This window comes from Pristis pectinata, chromosome 1 (genome assembly GCF_009764475.1).
Source record: "Pristis pectinata isolate sPriPec2 chromosome 1, sPriPec2.1.pri, whole genome shotgun sequence".
In the NCBI taxonomy this organism is placed as follows: domain Eukaryota; kingdom Metazoa; phylum Chordata; class Chondrichthyes; order Rhinopristiformes; family Pristidae; genus Pristis; species Pristis pectinata.
In genome coordinates this window covers 102389787-102415172 of record NC_067405.1, presented here as the reverse complement: position 1 = coordinate 102415172, position 25386 = coordinate 102389787, and the positions used below count along the sequence as shown (strand labels likewise).

The window sequence follows — 25386 nt, the reverse complement described above, 5'->3', positions numbered from 1 at the left end:
AAACCGAGAGCGAAGCACTAATACCTTTGACCCACCAGAACTTGCTATTTTGCAGTAGGTCATCGGTTTCTTTCTCTTGTCTTGGTTTTGCTGTCTCCTGTTAATTCTGATTTGGTGCCCCAGGGCTGTGTTTTTAAGATGCTGTTTAATCATTGTTGGACGTGAAAAGCAGCCAGCTTAATTGATGAAAGGCTACTGGAGACTCCTCTTTATAAATTGCAAGCTCATTGCTACACATGGGTTGTCCAGATCTCTTTAAAGATAATTAGACCAATGTGGAGAAGTAAGGATTGAAAATGGGAAGGGAGTATGCTGTATTGGAAATGTTGCAAATACAGTAAAACTTGCATAATTTACAATTCCATTGTTCAGAAATCCTGAAGGTTTGGCATCTTGCTCTCTGGGGCCCTGTTGCCTATGTTCCCTTCAAACTCGCCAGGTTCACTGGAAAATTTATTAAACTACTGTGTAGCATATAAGATGAGGTGAATTAAAAGTGTATTAATCGGAGTATACTTTAGTCCAAAAAAAATCTGCTAGTCTGAGAACAACGACGTCTCAAAGGTGCCAAATTTTACCGAACTTCAGGGAGATGATAAATTGGTTTATTATCATCACGTGCAGAGGCACAGTGGGAAAAATTTGTCTTGCATACTGCTCGAACAGATCAATTCATTATACAGTGCATTGAGGTAGTACAGGGTAAAACAAAAGAATGCAAAATAAAGTGTCACAGTTACGGAGAAAGTGCAGGTAGATAATAAGGTGCAAGGTCATAACGAGATCGATAACAGCAAGATGGAAGCTGTCCTTGAGCCTGGTGGTACGTGCTTTCCGACTTTTGTATCTTTTCCCCGATGGGAGAGGGAAGAAGAGAGAATATCCGGGGTGGGTGGGGGGGTCTTTGATTATGTAGGCTGCTTTACCGAGGCAGCGAGAAGTATAGACAGTCCGTGGAGCGTAGGCTGGTTTCTGCGAGGTGCTGAGCTATGTCCACAACTCTCTGCAGTTTCTTGCAGTTACGGGCAGAGCAGTTGCCATACTGAACTGTGATGCATTTGGATAGGATTCTTTCTATGGTGCACCGATTTTAAAAATTGGTGAGGGTCAAGGGGGACATTCCAAATTTCTTTAGCTTCCTGTGGAAGAAGAGGTGCTGCTGAGCTTTCTTGGCTGTGGCCTCTGCGTGGTTGGACCAGGACAGGCTATTTGGTGATGATTACTCCTAGGAACTTGAAGCTCTCAACCCTCTTGCATTCAAATATAACACCATGGTCCAGCGGGCAAGGAATCATGCAGTGGCTGTTGGGGATTCTGTAGTAAGGGGAACAGACAGGAGATTCTGCGAGCCTGACAAGGAAACCCAGATGGTGTGTTGCCTCCCTGGTGCCAGGGTACAGGATGTCTCTGACCGGGTCCAGAATATTCTGAGGGGAGGGGGTGATCAGCCAGAAGTCTTGGTACATGTAGGTACCAATAACAGGTAGAAAAAGAGAGGAGGTCCTGAAGGACGGTTACATGGAACTAGGAAGAAGGTTGAGAAGCAGGACCTCCAGGGTAGTAATCTCAGGATTACTACCTGTGCCACGTGCTAATGAAGGTAAGAATAGCAGGATCAGGCAAATGAATGCATGGCTGAGTAACTGGTGCAGGGGGCAGTGCATCAAATTCTTGGATCATTGGGACTTTTTTTGGGGAGGTATGACCTATTCAAAAAGGATGGGTTACACCTGAACTCCAAGGAGACCAATATCCTGGTGGGAATGTTTAATATAGCTGTTAGAGTTTAAACTAATTTGGCAGAGGGAAGGAAACCAGGATGTTAGGATAGAGGAAGAGGTATATAGAAACAAGTCCAAGACAGTGTGCAGCAAAGATGGTAAGAGGGACAGGCAGGTGAAAAGCAGGATAATTTGCTGAACGATATAAATACAGTGAAATCGGTAGCAGATACTGGTCTAAATGTACTATATTTAAATGCACGTAGCATTAGAAATAAAGTGGATGACCTAGTGGCACAGCTACAGATTAATAAATATGACATTGTGGCTATCACCGAGTCATGGCTTAATGACGGATGTGATTGGGAACTGAATGTCCAAGGGTACGCAGTGTATAGGAAAGATGGGCGGGTAGGCAGAGGGGGTGGTGAGGCCCTGATGGTTAGCAATGATATAAAATCAATAGAAAGAAGGGACATAGGGTCAGAAGATGTGGAATCCTTATGGGTGGAGTTAAGAAATGGCAAGGGTAAAAGAACAATAATAGCAGTTATATATAGGCCCCCTAACAGCAGCCGGGATGTGGACTATAAGTTACAGTTGGAACTAGAAAAAGCGTGCCAGAGAGAACCAATGTCAAGGTAATTATGGGGGATTTTAACATGAAGGTGGATTGGGAAAGCCAGGAAGGCAGTGGATCTCAAGAGAAAGAGTTGGTAGAATGTCTACGGGATGGCTTTTTGGAGCAACTTGTTGATGAGCCCACCAGGGAGTTGGCTTTTTTGGATTGGGTGCTGTGTAACAAACCTGAGGTGATTAGGGAACTAAAGGTAAAGGAACCATTAGGAAGTAGCGATCACAATATGGTTGAGTTCAGTTTCAAATCTGAAAAGGAGAAGCTGATATCGGATGTGTCAATATTTCAGTGGAACAAAGGAAATTAGTGGCATGAGAGAGGAACTGGCCCAAATTGATTGGGAAAAGTAAGCTAGTTGGAGGGACGGCAGAGCAGAAATGGATAGAATTTCTACAAGAAATAAGGAAGGTGCAGGATAGATATATTCCAAGAAAAGTTACGAATGGAAAAATGGCACAAATGTGGATAACGAGAGAGGTTAAGGCTAAAATAAAAGCAAAAGGGAGGACAAACAAGGAAGCAAAAATTAGTGGGAAAACAGAAGACTGGGAAACTTTTAAAAATTTACAGAAAGAAATTAAGAAGGTCATTAGGAAAGAAAAGATGAATTATGAAAGGAAGTTGGCAGATAACATTCAAAAAGATAGCAAGAGTTTTTTTAAATATATGAAGAGCAAAAGAGACACGGGTTGATATAGGACCAATTGAAAATGGTGCGGGAGAGATTATAATGGATAACAAGGAGATGGCAGAGGAACTAAATGAGTAATTTGCATCGTTCTTCACTGTGGAGGACATTAGCAATATACCTGATAGTCAGGGGTCTCTGGATAGAACTGAGTTCAGTCAAGATTACTAGAGAGAAGGTGCTCGGGAAGCTAAATGGACTAAAGATAGAAGTCTCCCGGATCGGATGAAGTGCACCCTCGGGTTCTGAAGGAGGTGGCTTTAGAGATTGCGGAGGCATTGGTGATAATTTTCCAGGTATCAATAGACTCTGGCATGGTTCTGGAGGACTGGAAGGTCGCAAATGTAGTTCCGCTGCATAAGAAATGTGGGAGGCAGCATAAAGGAAATTACAGACCTATTAGTCTGACATCGGTGGTTGGAAGGTTATTGGAACGCAGTTTTCATTTTATTTCTTCAATTGTTTTTAATGAAAACTGGGGTTATTGACACCTGGCATTTTTTTGCATCCAGAGGATAAGGAATATTCCTTTTTCTGTCATGTTCACTACATATATTCCAGGATTGATTACTTTTTTTATTGATGACCAAATGATTTCATCAGTTCAATCCTGTGACTATAAAGAGATTGCTCTTTCAGATCATGTTCCTGTGCTTCTCTCTTTAAATTTCCCTGGGCTCCCTCAGACAAATAGATTTTGGCGTTTTAACCTAACTTTGTTATCTGAAAATTTTTTTCCAATTTATGGAGAAACAAATTACTCTTTTTTTTAAAAGAGAATTCATCAGAAGAGATTTCTAGTCTTATCGTTTGGGATACTTTCAAAGCCTTTATTAGAGGTCAAATTATTTCTTATATGGCAAGCATTAGGGGAAAAAGCTGATAGAGAAAGAGCTGATCTAGTTGATCAATTGAAACTATTAGATCAAAAGTATACTTTGGATCCAGATCCGGTTTTATATAAAAGGCGAGTTGAAATTAAAACTAAATATGATCTTCTTTTAACTTATCCAATTGAAGTCAACTTTTAAAAGAGAAAAATCAATTTTATATTCATGGAGATAAAACCAGTAAATTACTGGCTAACCAATTAAAAATCGCCAGAGCTAGATAGCAAATTAAAGAAATTTTGAAAGCCAATGGCAAGAGGACAACTGATCTGTTAGAAATAAATGATACTTTTAGAGAATTTGATTCTAAACTTTACAGTTCTAATTTTCCCAAAGATAATACTGTAATGGATAATTTCTTTGACCAATTAAATGTTCCTAAACTTTCCACTGAAAATCAAACAGTTGGATCAATCTATTACATATGAGGAAATCACTGAGGCTATGCGATCTTTACATTCCGGAACGACTCCGGGTCCAGATGGATTTCCCGGAGAATTCCATAAGGCCTTTTCCTCTTTGCTTATACCTCATTTATGTGCTGTCTTTTCGGATTCTTTTAAATTGGGTAGACTACCACGATCTTTTTATGAAGCTTCTTTTTCACTTATTCTTAAGAAAAATAAGAACCCAACAGAATGCGCTTCGTACAGATCAATTTCACTACTTAATGTGGATGTTAAAATTTTATCTAAAGTTCTAGCTTGTAGATTGGAAAATATCTTACCTTCAATGATACTTGATCAGACGGGTTTTACTAAAAATCGATATTCTCATTTTAATATTTGTTGTTTATTGAATATTATTTATTCTCCCTCTAAGGAAATATTGGAATGTACGATACCTTTAGATGCTGAGAAGGCCTTTGATCAGATTGAATGTAATTACTTATTTAAAACCCTAGAGAAATTTAATTTTGGGCCTGATTTTTATCCAATGGATTAAATTACTTTATTTATCCCCTTCTGCTGGAGTTCTTACTAATTTTCAAAATTTAAACCTTTTAAACTTCAATGTGAAACCAGACAGGGATGTCCTTTGAGCTCTTTGATTTGGCCTTAGAACCTTTAGCTATTTCTTTCCGAGAATCTAGAGATATCTTTGGTATCTCCAGAAGAGGTATTAACCATAAAGTTTCTCTATATGCTGATGATTTATTACTCTTTATATCTAATGTTGAAGCCTCGTTACCTCCAATGCTTTCTTTACTTTCTCGCTTCAGTCAATTTTCAGGCTACAAATTGAACTTGTACAAGAGTGAACTTTTTCCTCTGAATAACTTGGTATCATTTGATATTAACATTCCTCTTAAAATTGTAAGAAATCATTTTACCTATCTGGGGGTGTCAATTACTAAAAACTATAAGCATTTATTTAAAAAATTTTTTCACCTTACTACACTGTGAAAAGGGTTTTATCAAGTTGGTCTCCCCTTTCTATATCATTGGCCAAAGTAATGTTATTAAAATGAATATTTTACCTAAATTTATATACCTATTTCAGGCTTTACCTGTTTTTATTCCTAAATCCTTCTTTGACTCTCTTGAGTCAATTATATCTTCCTACATATGGAATAATAAACATCCTAGATAAAATAAAGCTCACCTTCAGAAGGTTAAAAAGAATGGAGGTTTAGCCTTGCCTAATTTTAGATATTATTACTGGGCAGTCAATATACGAAATCTTACGTTTTGGTTACATTACATTAATCAAGAGGCTTGTCCAGTATGGGTCTCTTCAGAAATTAACTCTGTTAAAAAAAATTTCTATTATCTCTTTGCTTGGTTCTTCACGTCCAATATCATTAAATAAACTAACAGATAATTTAGTAGTTAAACATGCCTTGAGGATTTGGTTACAATGTAAAAAATATTTTGATTTATTGAGGTTTTTCTTTGTCCAGTCCCATTTTCTCTAATTACTTTTTTAAACCTTCTATGACTGATGTAGTTTTTAAAGAGTGGGACAAATTAGGTATTACTTGTTTTCAAGATCTGTTTGTTGGAGGAAACCTTTCTTCGTTTGAACAATTGTCTACCAAGTATAATTTACTAAAAACTCATTTTTTTAGATATTTACAAATTAGAGATTTTCTTCGATCTCAATTACATTCTTTTCCTTTGTGTCCTGATAAGAATTTATTAGATGTAATTTTTAATTTGGAACCCTTTCAGGATGGCTCAATATGTAATATTTATGACAGATTGTTAGGAATGAGTAAGGTGCCACTAGATAAAATTAAAAACTTTTGGGAACAAGATTTGCAGATGTCAATTTCTGAGGAAACTTGGAATGAAATTTTCAAGTTGGTTAATACTTCATCATTATGTGCTCGTCATTCTCTCCTTCAATTTAAAGTGGTCCATAGAGCTCACTCGTCTAAAGATAAACTATCCCATTTTTATTCTGATATATCTCCTTACTGTGATAAATACAATAACGGAGTGGCTTCCTCAATTAACATGTTTTGGACTTGTCAGAGTCTTAAAAAAATATTGGACAGAGGTCTTTCATACTTTTTCTGTACTTCTTAAAATAAATTTTTAAACTTAATCCTTTGACTGCACTATTTGGGATTGTTGGAGAAAAAGATATAACTTTGAAGGCTTCTGATTTACATATTCTGGCTTTTATTTCTCTTATAGACAGGAGAGCAGTGTTGCTTAAATGGAAGGAAGCCTATGCATGTTCAGTGGTTACGGGATGTTATGTCATACTTGAATCTAGAGAAGATTCGCTGTTCAGTTTTTGAATCTAACCTAGACTTTCAAACCCTGTGGGGACCCTTTTTGAATTATTTTCTAAATCTCTGATTTGGGGACTAAAACGCAGATATTGGCTGACACTTACGTTTTTTTAAGGTTTTTCCTTGCTCTTTCTTCTATCTAACGGCTTTGGGTTTTGGTAGTGGGGGTAGATTTTTTTTGTAATAAAATATTTCAATTTTTTCTTCCATTATTAACTAACTACTATATGTGATTATTGATTTAGAGTATGGTAATCCTAAGTATGATTTAACACAATGTATTTAGTAGTACTTTTACTCTTTCTTGATGCATGTGCTCTTTTTTTCATGGATTTAATAAAAATATTGTAAAAAAAAGGAAAGTTATTGGAATCGATCCTCAAGGATGAGGTTATAGAATACCTAGAGGTGCAAGACGAGAGGTCCAAGCCAGCATGGTTTCATGAAGGGAAGATCCTGCCTGACCAACCTATTGGAGTTTCCGTGGTGTTCCGCAAGGGTTGGTGTTGGGGCCGCTTCTTTTTACATTGTATGTCAATGATTTAGATTATGGAGTAAATGGTTTTGTGGCTAAGTTTGCAGATGACACCAAAATAGGTGGAGAAGTAGAGAGTATTGAAGAAACAGGAAGGTTGCAGAGAAACCTAGTTTAGGAGTATGGGCAAAGAAATGGCAGATGAGATTCAATGTTGAGAAATGTGCGGTTGTGCACTTTGGAAGAAATAAACGGGAAGATTATTATCTAGATGGGGAGAAAATCCAAAGTATGGAAGTGCAAAGGGACTTGGGGGTCCTCGTACAGGATAACCTAAAGGTTAACCACCAGGTTAGATTGGCGGTAAAAAATGCAAGTACTAAAGTACTATGTTGGCATTCATTTCGGGAGGTATAACATAAAGGTAAGGAAGTGTTGATGAGGCTCTATGGGACACTAGTGAGACCTCATTTGGAATACTGTGTGCAGTTTTGGGCCCCTTATCTTAGGAAGGATGTACTGATGTTGGAGAGGGTTCAGAAAAGATTTACAAGAATGATTCCCAGAATGAAAGGGCTTGCATATGATGAGTGTTTGTCAGCTCTTGGACTATACTCACTGGAGTACAGAAGAATGAGAGGGGACCTCAGAGAAACATTTTGAAAGGTGAGAGGACTGGACAGAGTAGATGTGGCTGAGCTGTTTCCCTTGGTGGGTGAGTCCAGGACTAGAGGGCACAGTCTTAGAATTAGAGGGTACCTGTTTAGAACAGAAATGAGGAGAAATTTCTTAAGCCAGAGGGTAGTGAACTTATGGAATTCTTTGCCACATACAGCTGTGGAGGCATGATTATTAGGGGCATTGAAGGAGGAGGTTGATAGGTATCTAATTAGTCAAGGTATCAAGGAATATGGGGAAAAGTCTGGAAATTGGGACGATAGGAATAGTTTAGCTCATGGAGCAGACTTGATGGGCCGAATGGCCTACTTCTGCTCCTTTGTCTTGTGATCTTGTGACCTTCAGTCCTATATTCACTACTCCTCAAATTTGTCTCCATGTTGCATGAAATTATCCCTTTCTAAACTGTCTTTTTTTTATTCTGGACACTTCAGTAACCTGTCCTGCACTCTCCCTTTTACTTTATCCAATGTTTTCCAATCTGTTGACCTGCAGAAGAATTTGGAGTGGGAGGGGGAAATATCCAGTTGTTGTGGTCATGTGGGTACCAATGACTTGGGTAGAACAAGGAAATAGGTTCTGCTGAAGGATTTGAGCAGCTAAGGACTAAAAAAGCAGAACCAAAAAGGTGTTAATCTCTGGATTGCTGCCTGAGCCATGTGTGAATTGGCACAGGGTCAATAAGATCAGAGAGTCAAATGTGTGGCTCAAAGATTGTGGGAGAAGTGGCACCAGTATTGGGGAAGCTGTTCCGATGGGATGGGCTCCACCTGAACCATGCTGGGACCAGGGTCCTGGCGAATCGCAGAACTAGGGCTGTGGATAGGGCTTTAAACTAAATAGTAGGGAAGAAAGGGTTAACATATGAGGAGCGTTTGGCTCTGGGCCTGTACTCACTGGAGATTAGAAGGGTGGGGGGGGGGGGGGGGGGGGGATCTCATCGAAACCTACTGAATATTGAAAGGACTGGATCAAGTGGATGTGGAGAGAATGTTTCCAGTAGTGGGAGAGTCTAGGACCAGAGGGCACAGCCTCAGAATAAAAGGACATCCCTTTATATAAATCTGCCGTGATCGAATGGCAAAGCAGACTCGATGGGTCGAATGGCCAAATTCTGCTCCTGTGCCTTCTGGTCTCACGACCTCTGCACTATTGATATATACAGGCACGGTAGCGTAGTGGTTAGCGTAACACTATTACAGCACCAGCGACCCAGGTTCAATTCCTGCCGCTGTTTGTAAGGAGTTTGTACGTTTTCCCCGTGACTGCGTGGGTTTCCTCTGGGTGCTCCAGTTTCCTCCCACATTCCAAAGATGTACAGGTTAGGAAGTGTGGGCATGCTATGTTGGCGCCGGAAGTGTGGCGACACTTGCAGGCTGCCCTCCAGAACACTCTATGCAAAAGATGCATTTCACTGTGTGTTTCAATATACATGTGACTAAAGATATCTTATAGGAGCATGTGCACCAACTCCTTTTGTTTTGCTGATATCGAGGGAAAGGTTGTTGTCATGACACCATGTCACTTGGCTCTCTATCTCCTTTCTGCACTCACTCATTTTTTTGAGATACTGCCCTCTATGGTGGTATCATTTGCAAACTTATAAATGGAGCTAGAGCAGAATCTGGCCACGCAGTTGTGAGTGTGCAGGGAGCAGAACGGGGCTGAGGGTGCTGCCTCATGGGGCACCAGTTGTGAGAATAATCGTGGCTGAGGTGTTGCTGCCTGTCCTTACTGATGGCAGTCTGTTGGTCAGGAAGTCAAGGATCCAGTTGTAATAGGAGGTGTTGAGTCCCAGGTCTCAGGGTCTGGAGATGAGTTTGCTTGGAATTATGATATTGAAGGCGGATCTGTTGTCAATAAACAGTAGTTTAATGTAGGTATCTTTACTTTTTAGATGCTCCAGAGATGAGTGTAGGACCAGGGAGATGACGTCTGCCGTAGTCTTGTTTCAATGGTAGGCAAATTGCAGTAGGTCAAGGTTTTCTGGGAGGCTGGAGTTAATGTGTGCCATGACCAGCCTCTCGAAGCACTTCGTGATGGTGGACGTCAGAGCCACCGGGTGGTAGCCATTAAGGCATGTTACCTTTTTTTTCTTTGGTACGGGGATGATAGTGGTCTTAAAGCAAGTGGGAACCTCAATTTGAAGTAGGGAGAGGTTTAAAAATGTCTGCAAGTGCCCCTGCCAGCTGATCTGCACAGGATCTAAGGACACAGCCGGGGACACCATCTGGGCCAGATGCTTTCTGCGGGTTCACTCTCCGGAAGACTGATGTCTGCAACGGTGACTGTGGGTTCAGGTGCATTGAAGGCTGTCGGGGTGGGTGGTGACATTCCAAACCCCTTCTGTTCAAATTGCACATAAAATGCGTTTCCCTCATCAGGAAGGGATGCGCTGTTGTCGGTGGTGCTGCCCGACTTTGTTTTATAGCATGTCAGCCCTACCATAACTGACAGCTGATCTGGGACTCTATCTTGGGCTGGTATTGTATCTTGGCACCTCTGATAGCTTTACGGAGGTTGTATCTCGATTTCTTGTATAGGTCAGGGTCACTGGATTTGAACGCCGTAGTCAGAGACTTCAGTAGGGAGTGGATCTCCTGGTTCATCTGTGGTTTCTGGTTTGGGAACACCCAGATTGTCCTCTTCGGATCAGGATCATGAGTGAACTAATTACAGTTGGGGAAGAACTGTGGGGCTGGTTTCAGAATGTTTCAGAGCTGCTATGATGGGCTCAGTTGATGTAAGTGTATTTTTTTTTTCCCCAAAGGCAATAAAGAATTTCCAAGTCTGAACACTTCCCAGTTTATGTATGCATTGGTTTCTGATGATTCCCAGGATAGTGGTAGAATTTTTCCTTTTAAGCATGCATTAATTTCTTGTTTGTACTTGAAGCTGGGCATTGCAAAATATGAAACTTGGTGAAAATTGACATGCAAAAACCTCAGCAAAATGGTACTAATTTGGTACACCATACTTTGTATGCAAACATGATTGCACTTAAGTATATTTATTCATAATGCTAAAATGATGCAGAAATTTTCAATGCAAATCGAAGTAGCTTTTTTCCCTTCATTCATGGAATGTTGCATCATTGGAAGAGCCAGCATTCATTGCCTTAAATCACTGCAGTTCATGCAGTAAGGTGTTCCAAGATTGTGATGCACAAATCAGAATCTGTTTATTATCACTGTCTTATATGACATGAAATTTGTTGTTTTGTGGCAGCAGTACAGTGCAAAGACATAAAATTACTATAAATTGGAAAAAGAAAGGAATGACGAGGTAGTGTTCATGGGTTCAAGGACCATTCAGAACTCTGGTGTAGGGGAAGAAGCTGTTCCTGAATTGAGTGTGGGTCTTCAAGCTCCTGTACGTTCTCCCAGATGATAGTAACGAGAAGAAGGCATGTCCTGGATGGGAAGGGTCCTTAGTGATGGATGCTTCCTTCTTGATGGACTGCCTTTTAGATGTCCTTGGTGGTGGGGAGGGTTGTGCCCATAATGGAGCTAGCTGAGCCTACAACCCTCTGCAGCCTCTTGCGATCCTGTGCATTGGAGCCTCCATACCAGGTGGTGACGCAGCCAGTCGGAATGCTCTCCACTGTACATCTGTGGAAATTTGCAAGCGTCTTTGGTGACATACCAAATCTCAAACTCTTAACGAAGTAGAGCTGCTGGCTTGCTGCCTTCATCATTACATCAATGTGTTGGGCCCAGGATAGATCCTCTGAGATTGACGCCCAGGAACTTGAGGCTGCTCACCCCTTCCACCACTGACCCCTTAATGAGGACTGGAGTGTGTCCTCCTGACTTCTCCTTCCTGAAATCCATAATCAATTCCTTGGTCTTGCTGACATTGAGTACGAGGTTGTTGTTGCGACACCACTCAACCAGCCGATCTATCTCACTCCTGCATGTCTCCTCACTGCCATCTGAGATTTTACCAACAACAGTGGTGTCTTCTGTGAATTTATAGATGGTGTTTGAGCTGTGTTTACCCACGGAGTCACTGATGAAAAGTCTGGATGACGAGATTTGGAGGAGAACTTAGAAGTCATGGCCTACTGCCTTTGCTTTTTAGGCTGCAGTGTTCATGGGTTTAGTCCTTGTCTTTGAAGAAGCTTTGGCAAGTTGCAGCAATGCATCTTGTAAATGGTGGACACTAATGAAGGGGATGAATGTTTAGGGTGGCAGTCATTGTAAGGTTGGAAGAGTACACAGAGATGGGGAGTGGTGAGGTTGTTGGAAAGTTTTGAAAACCAGGATGAGAATTTTTAAATTGGGAATGAAGTTGCCACACCAGAAGTTAATGTGGATCAATGAGAGTGGCTGATAGACCAAGAGGACTTGGGATTGAATTGGGATGCAGTCAGCAGAGTTTGGATGAAAAGTTGCAGTAGAATGGAAAATGAAAAGGCACTACTGGAATAGTAAAGATGTTGAGGAGGAAAGCAAATGGGAGACTTGCCTTTTATTTGAAAGGTATTGGGATGTTATATTTAGCAAGTCTTATTGCAGACCCTTGATGAGCTGATAACTGAAGTACTGTGCAGTGTTTATTTCTTTTGGTTAGAATATATCTGTAATTGAAAAGGGAGTGCAGTAAAGATTGGACTAGTTTTTGGGAAGAGACGATTGTCTTATGAAGAGTGAGCACACCACTCCTATATTCTTAGGAGCTAATGCAAATGAGAGATGATCTTGTTGAAACATTCAATTTCTCATGGGGCTTGACATGGTGGATGTTGAGAGAATGTTCCCCCAGCTGGAGAGTTTAGAACCAAGGATTACAATCTTAGAATAAGGGTTCAGTCATTTTAGACTAATAGGAGGAGGAATTTCTTCACGTGAAGAGTTGAGCCTTTGCGATCCTTTGTCTCATAGAAGGGTTGGTGGTTGAGTTTATTCGAGATGGGGAGAGAGATGTTTGGACAGTAAGTGAAAGCACATGAAGGTGGAGCTGAGATTGAAAATCACTCATGATCTTGATCTTGTGAGATCGGGCTTGATAGGCAGAACAGGATCTTCTGCTGTCCTGCTTTTGAGAGAAAATCAGCAATTAAGATACTGCACTTGGGAGAGAGTGGCACCATTGTATGTATTGGATTTTTAATTTGGATGGCAGGGACTTCTGTTTGTGTAAAAACAGAATCTGAATCTTTGAGCTGCAGAGCTACAGGCAGTGAAATCGTGCAATCCCACTCTCCTTTTGGGGGAGACAATGATAATTTTGTGGAATGCTGCAGCTGGCATGTTGAACATGGTTGTTTTTTTAATACTATTGCATTAGCAAATAGATTATTAGATTTTCTTAAAATCAAAACTGACTTTGGGACAAATGTGCTTCTCTTTGAACAGCTACATCCTCCTTGCTGCGTGCCCTTAAGCTGATGTAATTCAGTTTCTTTGTCGGCAGAGGTAATCTCCAGACAATGTGGCTGTGTACCTGTGGAAATGTATCTCAAAAATAATGAAATGAACATGTAATTAGTTTTGGCGTGAAGTATCCATAAGGGATAAACGTGTAGCATTGAGTTAGTGATGTCATTCATTGGAGGATTGGAATTTAAGTTTGAACAATTTTCTCATCTCTACTTCTATTGATGTAGTACCTTCTATGTTAAAAAGATATCCTGGTAGAATTATCAGTTTGACAACATTGAAAGAGTTGACCAAAAGTCTTGTCAAAATTATAGGTTTTAAGAGCTCTCTGCACTGTGCTTTGGATGAGACATTATCTGCACCTTCTCTTATCTCTAAAGTGGATATAAAGGAGTTCTTTTGCTTCGTTATCCATCCTGGTTCCCACTGAGGACGAAGAAGCAACCATGGAGGAAAACCATCTATTGGAAGGAAATGGACAGTCAATGTTTCAGGTCAAGGCCCTTCGAGATTCTCAACCAGAAATATCGACTGTCTATTTCCCTCCATAGATGCTGCCTGACTTAGAGTTCCTCCAGTGTTTTTTGGGGTTGCTCCTGGAAAAAACATTCTTTTCAAGTTGACTGTCCCTTGATTTAATTGTGGAAGGAACTACTCCTGGAAGGCAGTATTATTTAACGCCATCCAACAGAAGTGCAAATAAACTTCATAATTTGCTAGATTTAATATGTTTCCTGTTGAGAATCAGAATTTGTTTCTCTTGAGTGTGCTGTGATACAATTTAGACAATGGATTATTCTTTCTCCTCTAATTGGATTGGTTTTCATCATTTCAAAACAATTACACTTTCCCCTGTTGGCTTCTGATGTAAAATGTTCCCCCACTGTAGCCTTAACCCTTGTATATTCTCTCAGTACAGAGCTATCCTAGTGACCCATCTCATTGTTCCCATCTCATATAGCCTCATTTCCCTATGCCCATTCACTTGTTTTGATTTCCACTGAGAATCTCCTGACCCTTCAACTCCTCCTTCCAATTTGGAGACCCTTAACTGCACTCTCATTTTTCATTCTCTCTGCTGCACACTTGGTTACATGAGAGCAACCTCTGAACTCTTCCATCTCCACCTCTGCCCAAATGATCATTCTTGACTCCCATGTTACCTGGCATGAACAGTTTCTTTTTCCTCAGGCATGTTTGCTCTTCCCTTCAAAGTCGTTATCAGTCTTTACTCAAATTACATTGCCGACCTTAAATGTTTCTTTCAGGTCCTAGAGCTTACAGTTTCTTACACAATAATAGAGTGCAATATCTTTGCTGGTATATACCTTACTGATATGTGCCTGTTTGACGTGTAGATTATTGGCTGGCTTTCCCTGGAGACAGCAATAACCTACTCTTTTTTTGATTGCATCATAAAACTATTTGTGGAATCGTGGAAATTTGTGGCAAAAAGAGCAACTGATCCAGTGTGTTTCTGCTGGTCATGCTTTTAGCCCATTGAGTTTGTGAAAGCAATTGAAAGTAAATATCTGGCAGGACCCAGAAAAACATTAGACTTTGTATGATCGAAATACAATTTGGATCCTTTATTTTAGACATTAGGCCTGCCACCATTGCTCCTTCAGGTGTTACATTAACTTCTGAATGGCTCAACATTTGCTCAGCCATTGTTTTCACTTAATCTGACAAATCTTACGCTGGAGATCTGGATGTTTTGTTTTGAAACTCCTCTATCCATTTCATAAGTTGATGCAGTTAGGATCCTTCTAGATTTTGAATGAGGGATGAATTTTGCTGAGGGCACTTCAAATAGCCATGCATTTTTTTGCATCCACTTCAAAGATCAGATGGAGCTCAGTTCAGCTCCTCATCCAAAATGCAGAATAAAGTGCATCAGCAATGAAAAATTGTCAAGTTCTGGCTTGGCACCTGATCTATAACCACTTGACAGCTCAGTGGTAACACCCTTATCTCCAAGGCTTGAATGAGACATTATGTCCTTGGATCGTAGTTTTTTTGTTTGGGGGTGATTCAACGAGTTACGAAAATGCGCAATGCTGCTAAATAATATGTGAAGCTATAGTACAGTTTTGGTCTAGTTCAGCCAATGTGTTCTCACACTGAGTGATTTTAATTGGAATCTGTTGCTCATTCTTAATCCTTTCCAGAGTTTAATTGTACTGAGTTTTTCTGAACTATGTGCTTGCAAGTATTTTTATTCCCTGATGTCGAGTCGTTTTTTTTGATAAAGGTTACATACTGAACATGTTTTGATTTTCTAAAAAAAATTCCAGTTTGTGTAAAGTGTTTTAATTCCTACATGTTTTGGCAAGATTATTGTAACTGTATTAAAAATTTACTGTGAATTCTGTATTCTATCGCATCTAACTAAATGATACAGAGAACTGAATTATATATTTTTTCCCTTTTAGATTCAATAAGTAAGCTGCTTTCCCTTCTCCCTGTCCAAGATGAGTGCCAAATCTGCTATCAGCAAGGAGGTTTTTGCTCCACATGATGAGAGAATGCTTGCAGCCGTCCAGGTCAAACGAAGAACCAAAAAAAAGATTCCATTTCTTGCAACAGGAGGTCAAGGGGAATATTTGACCTACATCTGCCTGTCAGGTAAAGTTAATGTCACGGTTGTTTTGCTTCCTTCATTGACATCTGATTACTTAATTAAATGTCATCATCTGCTGGAAGAGATGAAGTGGTGTGCATTAAAATTAGACTGGCAAAACTCATTCATTTATCTTCAACCTAGAACAAACTAAAAAGGGTTAAACTAGTGTTGTTGTGTTGTACAGTCAGTCTGAAAAACTTTAAGAGCATTCATGAAAAGGACTGTTATGTGGTTATAAAACTGCTTCATGGGGAGTTGTCTGTGCTTCGGATTGATTTAAATTTGTCCATTCATAAACACGGTCTCATGATCAGCTTCGTTCAGAAGAAGATCAGTTAATTATGACATGCTTCATTATGCAAGAAATTGACTAAAGGGCAGGACAGACCATAATTTTAGTGCTGTGGTATGGAGTTAGCAACTGGAGACTGCAAGCTCATGTTGTTTGTGGAAAATGATAAAAGTAAATAAATATAATCACTTCTGGCCTGTTGCAAAGAAAATTCACCACTAAGACTTGTCTATTATTTATATTGAAAATGGTTAACGTTCTTTGTGTAAGGGAATTTGTGTTCTTACCAAATCTTCGGTCGAGCTTAATCTAGCCTTGTGTATCACTGCAGTCCCAAACTGGGTGGTTGGCTCTTAATGACCTCAGACAACAAATGCTGCATTGTTTACACCCGAATATGTAAAATATTAAGATGGTCATTGACATTATTTCCTTTGCTATTTTTAGACATATTGACCATTCTTGACAATAGCCTGAATCCTCTGAAGGATAATACTGTAAACAACTGCTGCTAATACTGCTTATAGTCCTGATTCTGAAGTAGTTTTGCCATTGTATTAAATGTTGCATCATTTGAACTGGTATCTAATTGCAATCTGCAGACAACAAGCAAATAATAACCTTTTTATATGTGAAGTGCTGAAGTTGTGTGCTTTGTCACAATGTGCTAACAACTTTGAATCTGCTATCTTTATTTATTTAATTGCTGTTTTGCAGCCACTCCAAATTGGGTTTTGCAAAAAAAGTTTAAGATTTAAGAATTATGGCTATAAATGAAACTTCAGGAGTCAGATTGAAGTGAAGCTTGATGTTCTTGGAATTTTTTTTTCTGTTCAATCCATCAACTCTCCCCAACTTTATATTAACATCAATAGCAACATTAACAGAATATCAGTAATTGATATGGGAATATTTAATAAATAGTGATCAAATTACATTATTAGGTGAGATATTGAAGTGTGGTATAACTGCATGCTTTTTGATAGTTGAGGATTGTGCATTAAGGAATTAAGTCTGATAAAATGCAGTAAAGGAGTGGGAGCCTCTTTTGTTTAATTGTATTCACCTGGATTCTGTATGAAAATATGCGAACTTTTCGAGTTTATCATCGGTACTTAGGTAATTTTTAAAAATTATTTTTAGTTGGGTTAGTCCCAAATCAGAATCCGGTTTATTATCACTGACTTGTATGACGTGAAATTGTTTTGCAGCAGTAGTAGAGTGCAAAGACATAAAAATTATGATAAATTACAAAATAAATAGTGCAACAAAAAAAGGAATAATGAGGTAGTGTTCATAGACTGTTAAGAAATCTGGCATAAGGGAAGAAGCTGTTCCTCGATCATTGAGTGTGGGTCTTCAGGCTCCTGTACCATCACAATGGTAGTAATGAGAAGAGGGCATGTCCTGGATGGTGAGGGTCTATAGTGATGGATGCTGCCTTCTTGAGGCACCACCTCCTGAAGATGTCCTCGGTAGGGAAGATTGTGCCCGTGATGGAGCTGGCTGAGTTTACAACCCTCTGCAGCCTCTTGCAATCTTGTGCGTTGGAGCCTCCATACCAGGTGGTGATGCAACCAGTTAGAATGCTCCCCACCATGTATCTATAAAAATGTGCAAGAATCCTTGGTGACATATCAAATCTCCTCAAACTCCTAATAAAGTAGAGCCGCTGGCATGCCTTCATCATGATTGCATCAATGTGTTGGGCCCAGGATCCCTTGAGACGTTGACGCCCATTGAGGGGTCAGTGGTGGAAACACCCTTTCCACCACTGACCCCTCAGTGAGGACTGGCATGTGGTCTCCTGATGACTTCCCCTTCCTGAATTCCACAATCAATTCCTTGATCTTGCTAATATTGAGTGTGAGGTTGTTGTAGTGACACCATTCAACCAGCTGATCTGTCTCACTCCTGTAAGCTGTCTTGTCCCCATCTGAGATTTTACCAGCAACAGTGCTGTCACTTGTGAATTTATAGATGGCATTTGAGTTGTGCTTAGCCGCACAGTGAGTGTAGAGAGTAGAGCAGTGGGCTAAGCACACATCCTTGAGGAGCGCCTGGATTGATGGTCAGCGAAGAGGAGCTGCTATTACCGGTGTGGTCTTTTGAAAGATTTCTCCAGTTTAATTCAGAACTCCACCCTCTTCCCTATGATCCTGCAAGTGAATTCTCTTCAAATAGGTATTCCATCTTTTGAAAATTTCAATGGAATCTGATTTTGCCGTCCCTCAGCATTACAGTTCTTAATAACCACCCTTTTTTCTTTTTCATTCCTATATTTGTTCATTTAGCAATAGATCTATTGACCTCCATGAAACTCTGTGCCATCTTATTCTAAATTTACATTTTGGAATCCAACATCATTAAATTAGCAGCTCATTTATGGGCCTTGTCCATTAATCTTTCATCCATGGACAGTGGGGTGTGGTGGTGGTGGGTGGAGTGGTTGCTGTTTAAATGAGTTGTCTCACTTATTTGAAGCTATTGCTGTTGGCATAATCTGATGTTACAGTATTTTGTCCCTTGACTAGTACTAATACACATTCTTTTGTTATAAATCTTCCCTTTGTTAACTCAACATAAATGAAGAAATGCAGTGATTTGCTGTTTATGTGCACTGTGATTTAAGTTTGAATGAAATTGTTGATTCTCATGTTTAGCCTAAGTAGCTGTATAAACTCGTAGTGATTTTTTAATAAACACTTTAATTAATTTAATATCATTGGGCAAGAAGCTTTCTGGTGTCAATTTAAATTACGCACGTGGATTATGGACTAGCACTCAGAGTTACAATTTCCCCACTTCACCACCACACTATCCAACCTATATCATTACTACTCATTCCCGCAATTTGTTTCTCCATGTAATTTTCTTATTTCCTTTTTGAAGGTGATTATTGAATCTGTACACCCGCCTTTAAGGTGGTGCCGTCCAAACCCTGTGCCAAATCTTTTGCCAGTTACTCAAACAGTCTGCAATTTGTTTCTTTAACCTTCAGCCACCGAAGGACATTAACTACTACATCTAAATATTTTCACCTCAATTTTGTTTTTTATCCCTTTAACATTATACCAGTTAGTGTATTTGCTCACCCTGTTCTGTTGAATTTCACCTATTTTTGTCTTCTCCGTTGCACCAGTCTCATTCCTTTGCTCTATTGTTACCTAATTCAGTGACCAGTTTTTGTTGTTACCTATATATTATGAAATTGTGGGTTATACCTTGAAATTAAGACATTAATGTGCTTCAGGAGCAACATTGGTCCAAGTACCCAATTAAGCTCCTCATCCATTAATCTTTTCAATCATTCATGGGTTGTGAGAAAACTTTCTTGTTCTTAAATGATGTAGCTGTGAGGAGCTGTTGTACTGAACTGTGGTAATCTCTCTGCACCTCCTTCAGCTATCTGGGCTGTAGTCTCTGTCATTCCTTCACTGAACCTCTATAATTTATGAAACTCTTTATTTAAGGTGTTCCTTAAAATGTATTTCTTGGAGCAATCTCTTCGCTCATCTGTCCTAATGTCTCAATGTCAAGTTTTGTTTGGAAGTATGCTGTGGAGTTCCTCCCAACATGCATGAATGTTTTACTTGGTCAAACATGCTGTATAAATACAAATTGTTGAAAAATGTAGTATAGTGATCACACTGAGAGGATGAGATTCAGTTGTACAGATATCAAAGATTGTGATAAATCTGAGGAATATTTGGTTGGGGTTGTTACTTCCTCTACGAAGTATATATTAATCCAGCCAAGACGTTTAATTTAGCTAAATTCATTTGTGACTTAACTATAAGGATTGCAAAGGGAAAATCTCTTGGCACCCCTTAATTTCTTTTATGCATTCAGTGCTACTTTCGAGGTTAATTGTTGAGTAATTGTATGTTTTAATTATGTAATGACATTACCTGCATAATAGTCTATTCTCCTTAATGTTGGATCTTTGTCAAATTCAGAAAGCAGTACTTGGAGGATGACAAGGAGCAAAGATCTTTACCTGCACACCTCAAGGCCAAAATTATTAAATTGTAATTTTCCATAGTTAAGAGCTGCCTTAATTTTTAGTGTGAGAGTGAGGAGCAATTTTAATAGTATACCCTCCAGTCTTAAAAAAAATAATCAGTTTAATTCTTGCGCAAATAAACCACTACCTAAATAGAACAAATAATTCTGTTCTCTCAATTGTACATAATTTCTTTCAAATGTCAGCTTAATTTCTGGTGAAAACTTGTCTTGCCATATTTGAGGATTTGTGCACCCTTGCCTGACATCTCTCCCCTTGTATCCCCAATAAATCTGTATTATCTTGTTTTTATTGTCTGCCCTCTTTCCTCCAAAATTTGACTTGATTTCTCTGCAGCAAACTTCATAAGTCACATGCCTGCTATTTCAGTAATTTGTCCCTGTCCTCCTAATCTTTGTTGCTATCCTCCTTCTGCTGTTCACAACTTTTCCCAGTTTTGTATCGTCTGGAATCTTGGAGTCGGTTAGAATCTCAAATCAATGAATATATATCAAAAGGGGAATGATCCTAATACTGACTGTGGTGAATACCAGATAATTCAATTTGAAAATCAATAACTCACCTCTATTCTGTCACCTAACCAATTTTGTATTGATTCTGCCACTGTCCTGTTTATCCTTGGACTATAATTTTGCTCGCAAGTTTATTATGTGACACTTAGGAAAGTTCAAATTCACATTAACCTCATGAACTTTATCAATCTTCTCCACTATTTTCCCGAAAAGAATGTGACCAAGTTAGTCAAACATGATTTGCATTTGTCTAAACCAAACGCCACTTAATTTTCTATATTTTTCTGTTTCTGTAGCCCTGGCTTAAGTTTAATTAGCTTGTAATTCTCAGATTTACCTTTTAAACGGAGTATGAAATTTGGAATCAGCGAATCCTCTGGTAACAATCTCAACTGCTCAATGCAGTGCCGCAGAACATTGTGTTGAAGGGCGAAGCATTAGTAACTACAATTTACCACCTTTGCTTCCTTGGTAACTGAGGAGACATTCCATTTGCACCAGCTGGCTTCTGTTTTAAGAATTGCTAACTTTTAATAGCCTTTTCTGTTGAATATCGCTGCTGTCTCCCTTTTCATTGGCAGAATCCTTGTTAGAGGAAGCAGCTGCAAAATAGTACCTTTTCCATATCCTCTGTTCAAAATATCCTTCTCTTGGAAATTAAAAAGCCAAAGACTGCAGGTGCTAGATATCCGAAAAACACAAAATGTAGGATGTATTTGGCAGTCAAACCGAAATCTTGACTCTTCCTGTCTCTACAGATGCTGTCTAACCTGTTGACTATCTCCAGCATTTTGCTTTTATTTCGCTTTTGGCCCCTTCGTTGTTGCCCTCCAACTCTTTGGCAATCATTTCAGTACTTGTGTTTATAAATAGTTATGTTAGTTGCTCACTTGTTATTTGCTGTTGTCTTTGCTGCTCTAATTCCTATGTTTCAATCTCCTCTGTCCTATCTATTTTAAACTGTCTTTATACTATTATTAGCCATGTGATTTGTCAAAAATCTGTCCTTTTTATTTTTCTACTTGTCTCATTTTAGCATCCATCTCTGAGTCATACAGGGAGCTTTACTTTGTATGCCATCCTTATCCTCTTGTATGAGTATATCTGCACTGTATTTGAACCATTTTGTGGTATGGCTTCATTTGTTCAATTATATTTCTTCCCATTTATTTGAACAAAACTCTTCCAGTTATGTATTATTACACCTAATTGTACTTTTTCTAAGTTATGCTAAAACTGTTGATGTCTCCTCTCCTCCTGAGAGTATCTTAGCAATATCCTGTACTTTCACAAGATTTCCTTTTGTAGACCCTTATTGCCACCATATCACACCACCCCCACTCCCCACCTTCTCCCCCCCCCCCCCCCTTAGCCTTTATGCTGGCTGCTTTTGCAATCCATAAGGGGATAATTGAATTGTCCCATTATCACTGCTCTAGGTTTTGTATCTTTGTCATTTTCCATTATTTCCCTGATCCCCTTTTCATTATCTGTTGACTATTGTGCAGTGAATAGCTTTTATTCCTAAATTCTAATCTAGTGCACACTGGCATATAAATTCCAAGAGTGTGCCAAAATGGTGCCGGAGGTGGACTCATGGGGCTGGCAGAGTGCCTTTTGGTGTGCAAGACCTCTCATGCATACATTTTGTGGTTTTTGCACGATTGCTTGTACAAATGGCATGTTTGAAAGTCATTCAAGAAGAATGAACAATGAAACCTGATTTCATTTTGTAGCAGTCGCTGGGAAAAACTTGGGCATGGTACACTTCTGCCTGGCTCACGGGCTGTTGGAGGTGGGTACCCTGACCAAGTGGTTCTCCCTACATACAGTATGCCTACTTTCTCTGTTGTCCAGCAAAAAAAAGTGTTGTTACTGTGATGTCATTACAATGCCAGGCCTTGCTTTATTGGTGCACTTCACAGAAACACCGAGGACAACGAGGGTTTAGCTTGCACTGGATCAGGGAGCCACTGTTTAGTGACCATCTACTTCTGCACTCGAGCTTCAAGCCATTTCTTGTGTGACTGGGCAATATATCAGGTATGAAACCAGTTAGTGTTGCTTGCTGTTTGATACCACAGCCTGCAATTGGTGGCATCTGTGGGCAAGTGTGAAACAATATACCACAGCTTGCTTTGCAAGCACAGATGCTGGTGTACATTTGCAGATCAAAAGCTATTGCAGAAAGCAGGGAAAACTCTGCTACACAGAATTTCTTGGCTGATGCCTTGGTTTTCTTAATTTCATTTTCCTTCTCCAGTGCTGGCATAGTTTATTTGATTGAACGACCACACTCCCTCCCTTTGTTTGCCTTCACCTTCTTTCTTTAATAACTTTTAGATCTAATGTTGCAAACCAGACATGGATTTACCTATGATTTTCTGTTATTACAGGTAAGCTTTAAGTGAAGTTACTTGAATAAAAAGTTTCAGATGTGCTTGAAGTGTCAGTCCAGTAGAATGTACCCTGGAAAGAAAGTAACAACTGACAGTGTATGTGTGTTGAAGTGGATAGAGCAGAGCTCTGCAGCAAAAACACACATTACGTTTGAAAGCAGAATCCTGTTTGTGTTCACAGCAAATGGTCATTGCTCATAGCGCGTTCTCTTCTGTGCAATGTCATTTTTTTCCCCAGTGTGGCAGAGTTGCTGGTTCTTTGCCCACTAGCTATGAGGGAAAAAAATAGTCTAAAATCAGACTGTGTGGTGCCTGAATGCTCATGGAGATTAAAAAAAATTAAAGAACATTGAAAATACATCTGAACCTTTGAACAGGTAAACGTCTCTTAACTTTTGTAATAAATGTCAATGTGACATTTAGTTTGTTTTGAGATTTTGAATGAAATTTTCTTATCCCTTACTGCACACTAGTGTAGTCTTTGTCACTAATGATAAGAGTTTGTTTTTCCTACAATATTTGCAATACGATTCCTGTGTTGGTTGCAATTCACTGGCAGCACCTTTCTTCCCAGCAGCTTGTTGACTTCTGCTTTGGAGACAAAATCAAACAAAAACTCTTCATGGCATATCCATGCAGAATCCAGAGTTTGTAGCAGCGTCAGGGTTCTGTCAGCTCTTAGTTTGATATAAATGTTCTAAATCTGTTTGAGTAAGGGCATTGGTTCTCCTTAAGACACCTTCATTGAAACACATTGGTCAATGATGTATCTCATCATTGTGCATATTCCCTCTAAATGTTTCATTGATTGTGAATGCTTTGGAATATCATGAGGTTAATGGTAAATGTATATGCTAGCTTGATCTTGGGGTATGGCTCAAGTCTTGAAGGACAAATTATGATTTCTCATTGATTGCTTCATAATAGCCTTCTATTAAAAAGATGTAATTGAAGAACATGGCTGACTTTTGCAGTGAAGTGATGGCACTCCATACTTCATAGGAGATGTCACAATAATCTAACAGACTTTGTGCAATGGACAAACCCTTTTCCAGTTGCAGTTGCTTTAGATGTCCGTTAATGAGGATGCTAATATCTGACAGCAACAACCTTGTCAAGTGAGCTGTGGAGTCGATCACTGAAGAATTCTCTCAAAGCAAAGTAATAAGTAAAAGGAACAATTTTAACCATGTTCAAACATTGTGCAGAGGCTGGAATAATTTTTGGAATGTAGACACAGATTAAAGCAGAAGACGAAATATCACTGTTTAAAATACGAAATATTTTACTTTCTCTGAGGAAATCTTCATCCACATACATTAAATTGTCTGTTGGGTCCAGAGAGTTTGCTAAGTAATAATTATAGATTCATATGATATATCAAAAAAAATCTCATCTCCAATAAAGCTCATCATTTTTTTTTGAAATATTGAACAGTGAGAATAGTTCGTCTGTATCTGAACCTTTTGCAAGATCATTGCTTACCACAACAAAGGTTGAAAACCAGTGCTCCCTGTTCAGGGGCATGGAGTTGCTGCAACTCCAGACTTTATTTAATTGCATGTACAGACTCCAGATGTTGGTTCCAGTTTTATGGTGCAAGGATGCAGATTGTTGATGGTTTTTAGCATCATAATATTCAGGCCTTTGAAGAATGCAAAGTCAGAAGATCACGAATTATCAAGATTAGCACTCTTTGAAAGAGTTCCAATTAAGAGCATTATGTATCCATATCCTTCTCCATAAATTTACCCTGCCTTTGCTGCCTCCTTCAAATTCCTTACAAATGTGACCTCGTGTGTATACGTCATCAGTTGTTGAGGCTTCAACCATCTAAGCTATAAGACTGAAAGTCCTTAGTAAAAACATTCAGCAAGTCAGGCGGTTTCAGGTTGAAAATCCTGCGTCAGAACTGGAAGTCCTTGCCTGCATGCCTCTTTTTGTACCAAACTTCCCCACTTCAGTGGCTTGAGCAACTTAAGTGTTACTTTGGAGGTTGAAAATTGTTTGCGTATTGTGCTTGTTCAGCACATATTAAACATTTGGAATCCAAACTGGAAGCTCATGGAGGAACAGTGTAGGCCTAATTTGTATGTGTTCAATATAGCAAGATTGTGACTGATCAGAAGACTTTAAATCAACTAAAGCTCCCAACCAGCAATAAAATTAGCTTACACCAGCACTTAAAGTAAGTGAAGGAAATTGTACAGGTTGAGCCTCATTGGACATCTATTTTCAGCGCCTAATAAGACTTGACTTTTAATTCTCCCTTTGAGAAATTTGTAGTCGTCCACTCAGTATGCTGGAAATG

The 25386-nt window shown here is 39.3% G+C and overlaps 1 protein-coding gene across 6 annotated transcripts in view; it reads left to right on the top strand.

The window, feature by feature from the left end:
• Positions 1–25386, top strand: part of stxbp6 (syntaxin binding protein 6 (amisyn)) — a 250154-nt gene that overhangs the window by 16555 nt on the left and 208213 nt on the right. For all 6 annotated transcript variants that reach the window (XM_052021985.1, XM_052022002.1, XM_052021961.1 and 3 more), the window contains one exon: positions 15655–15847. In XM_052021985.1, coding sequence (XP_051877945.1) covers positions 15694–15847 — 154 coding nt within the window. In that variant the 5' untranslated portion in view covers positions 15655–15693. The remainder of the gene's footprint in view (positions 1–15654; positions 15848–25386) is intronic.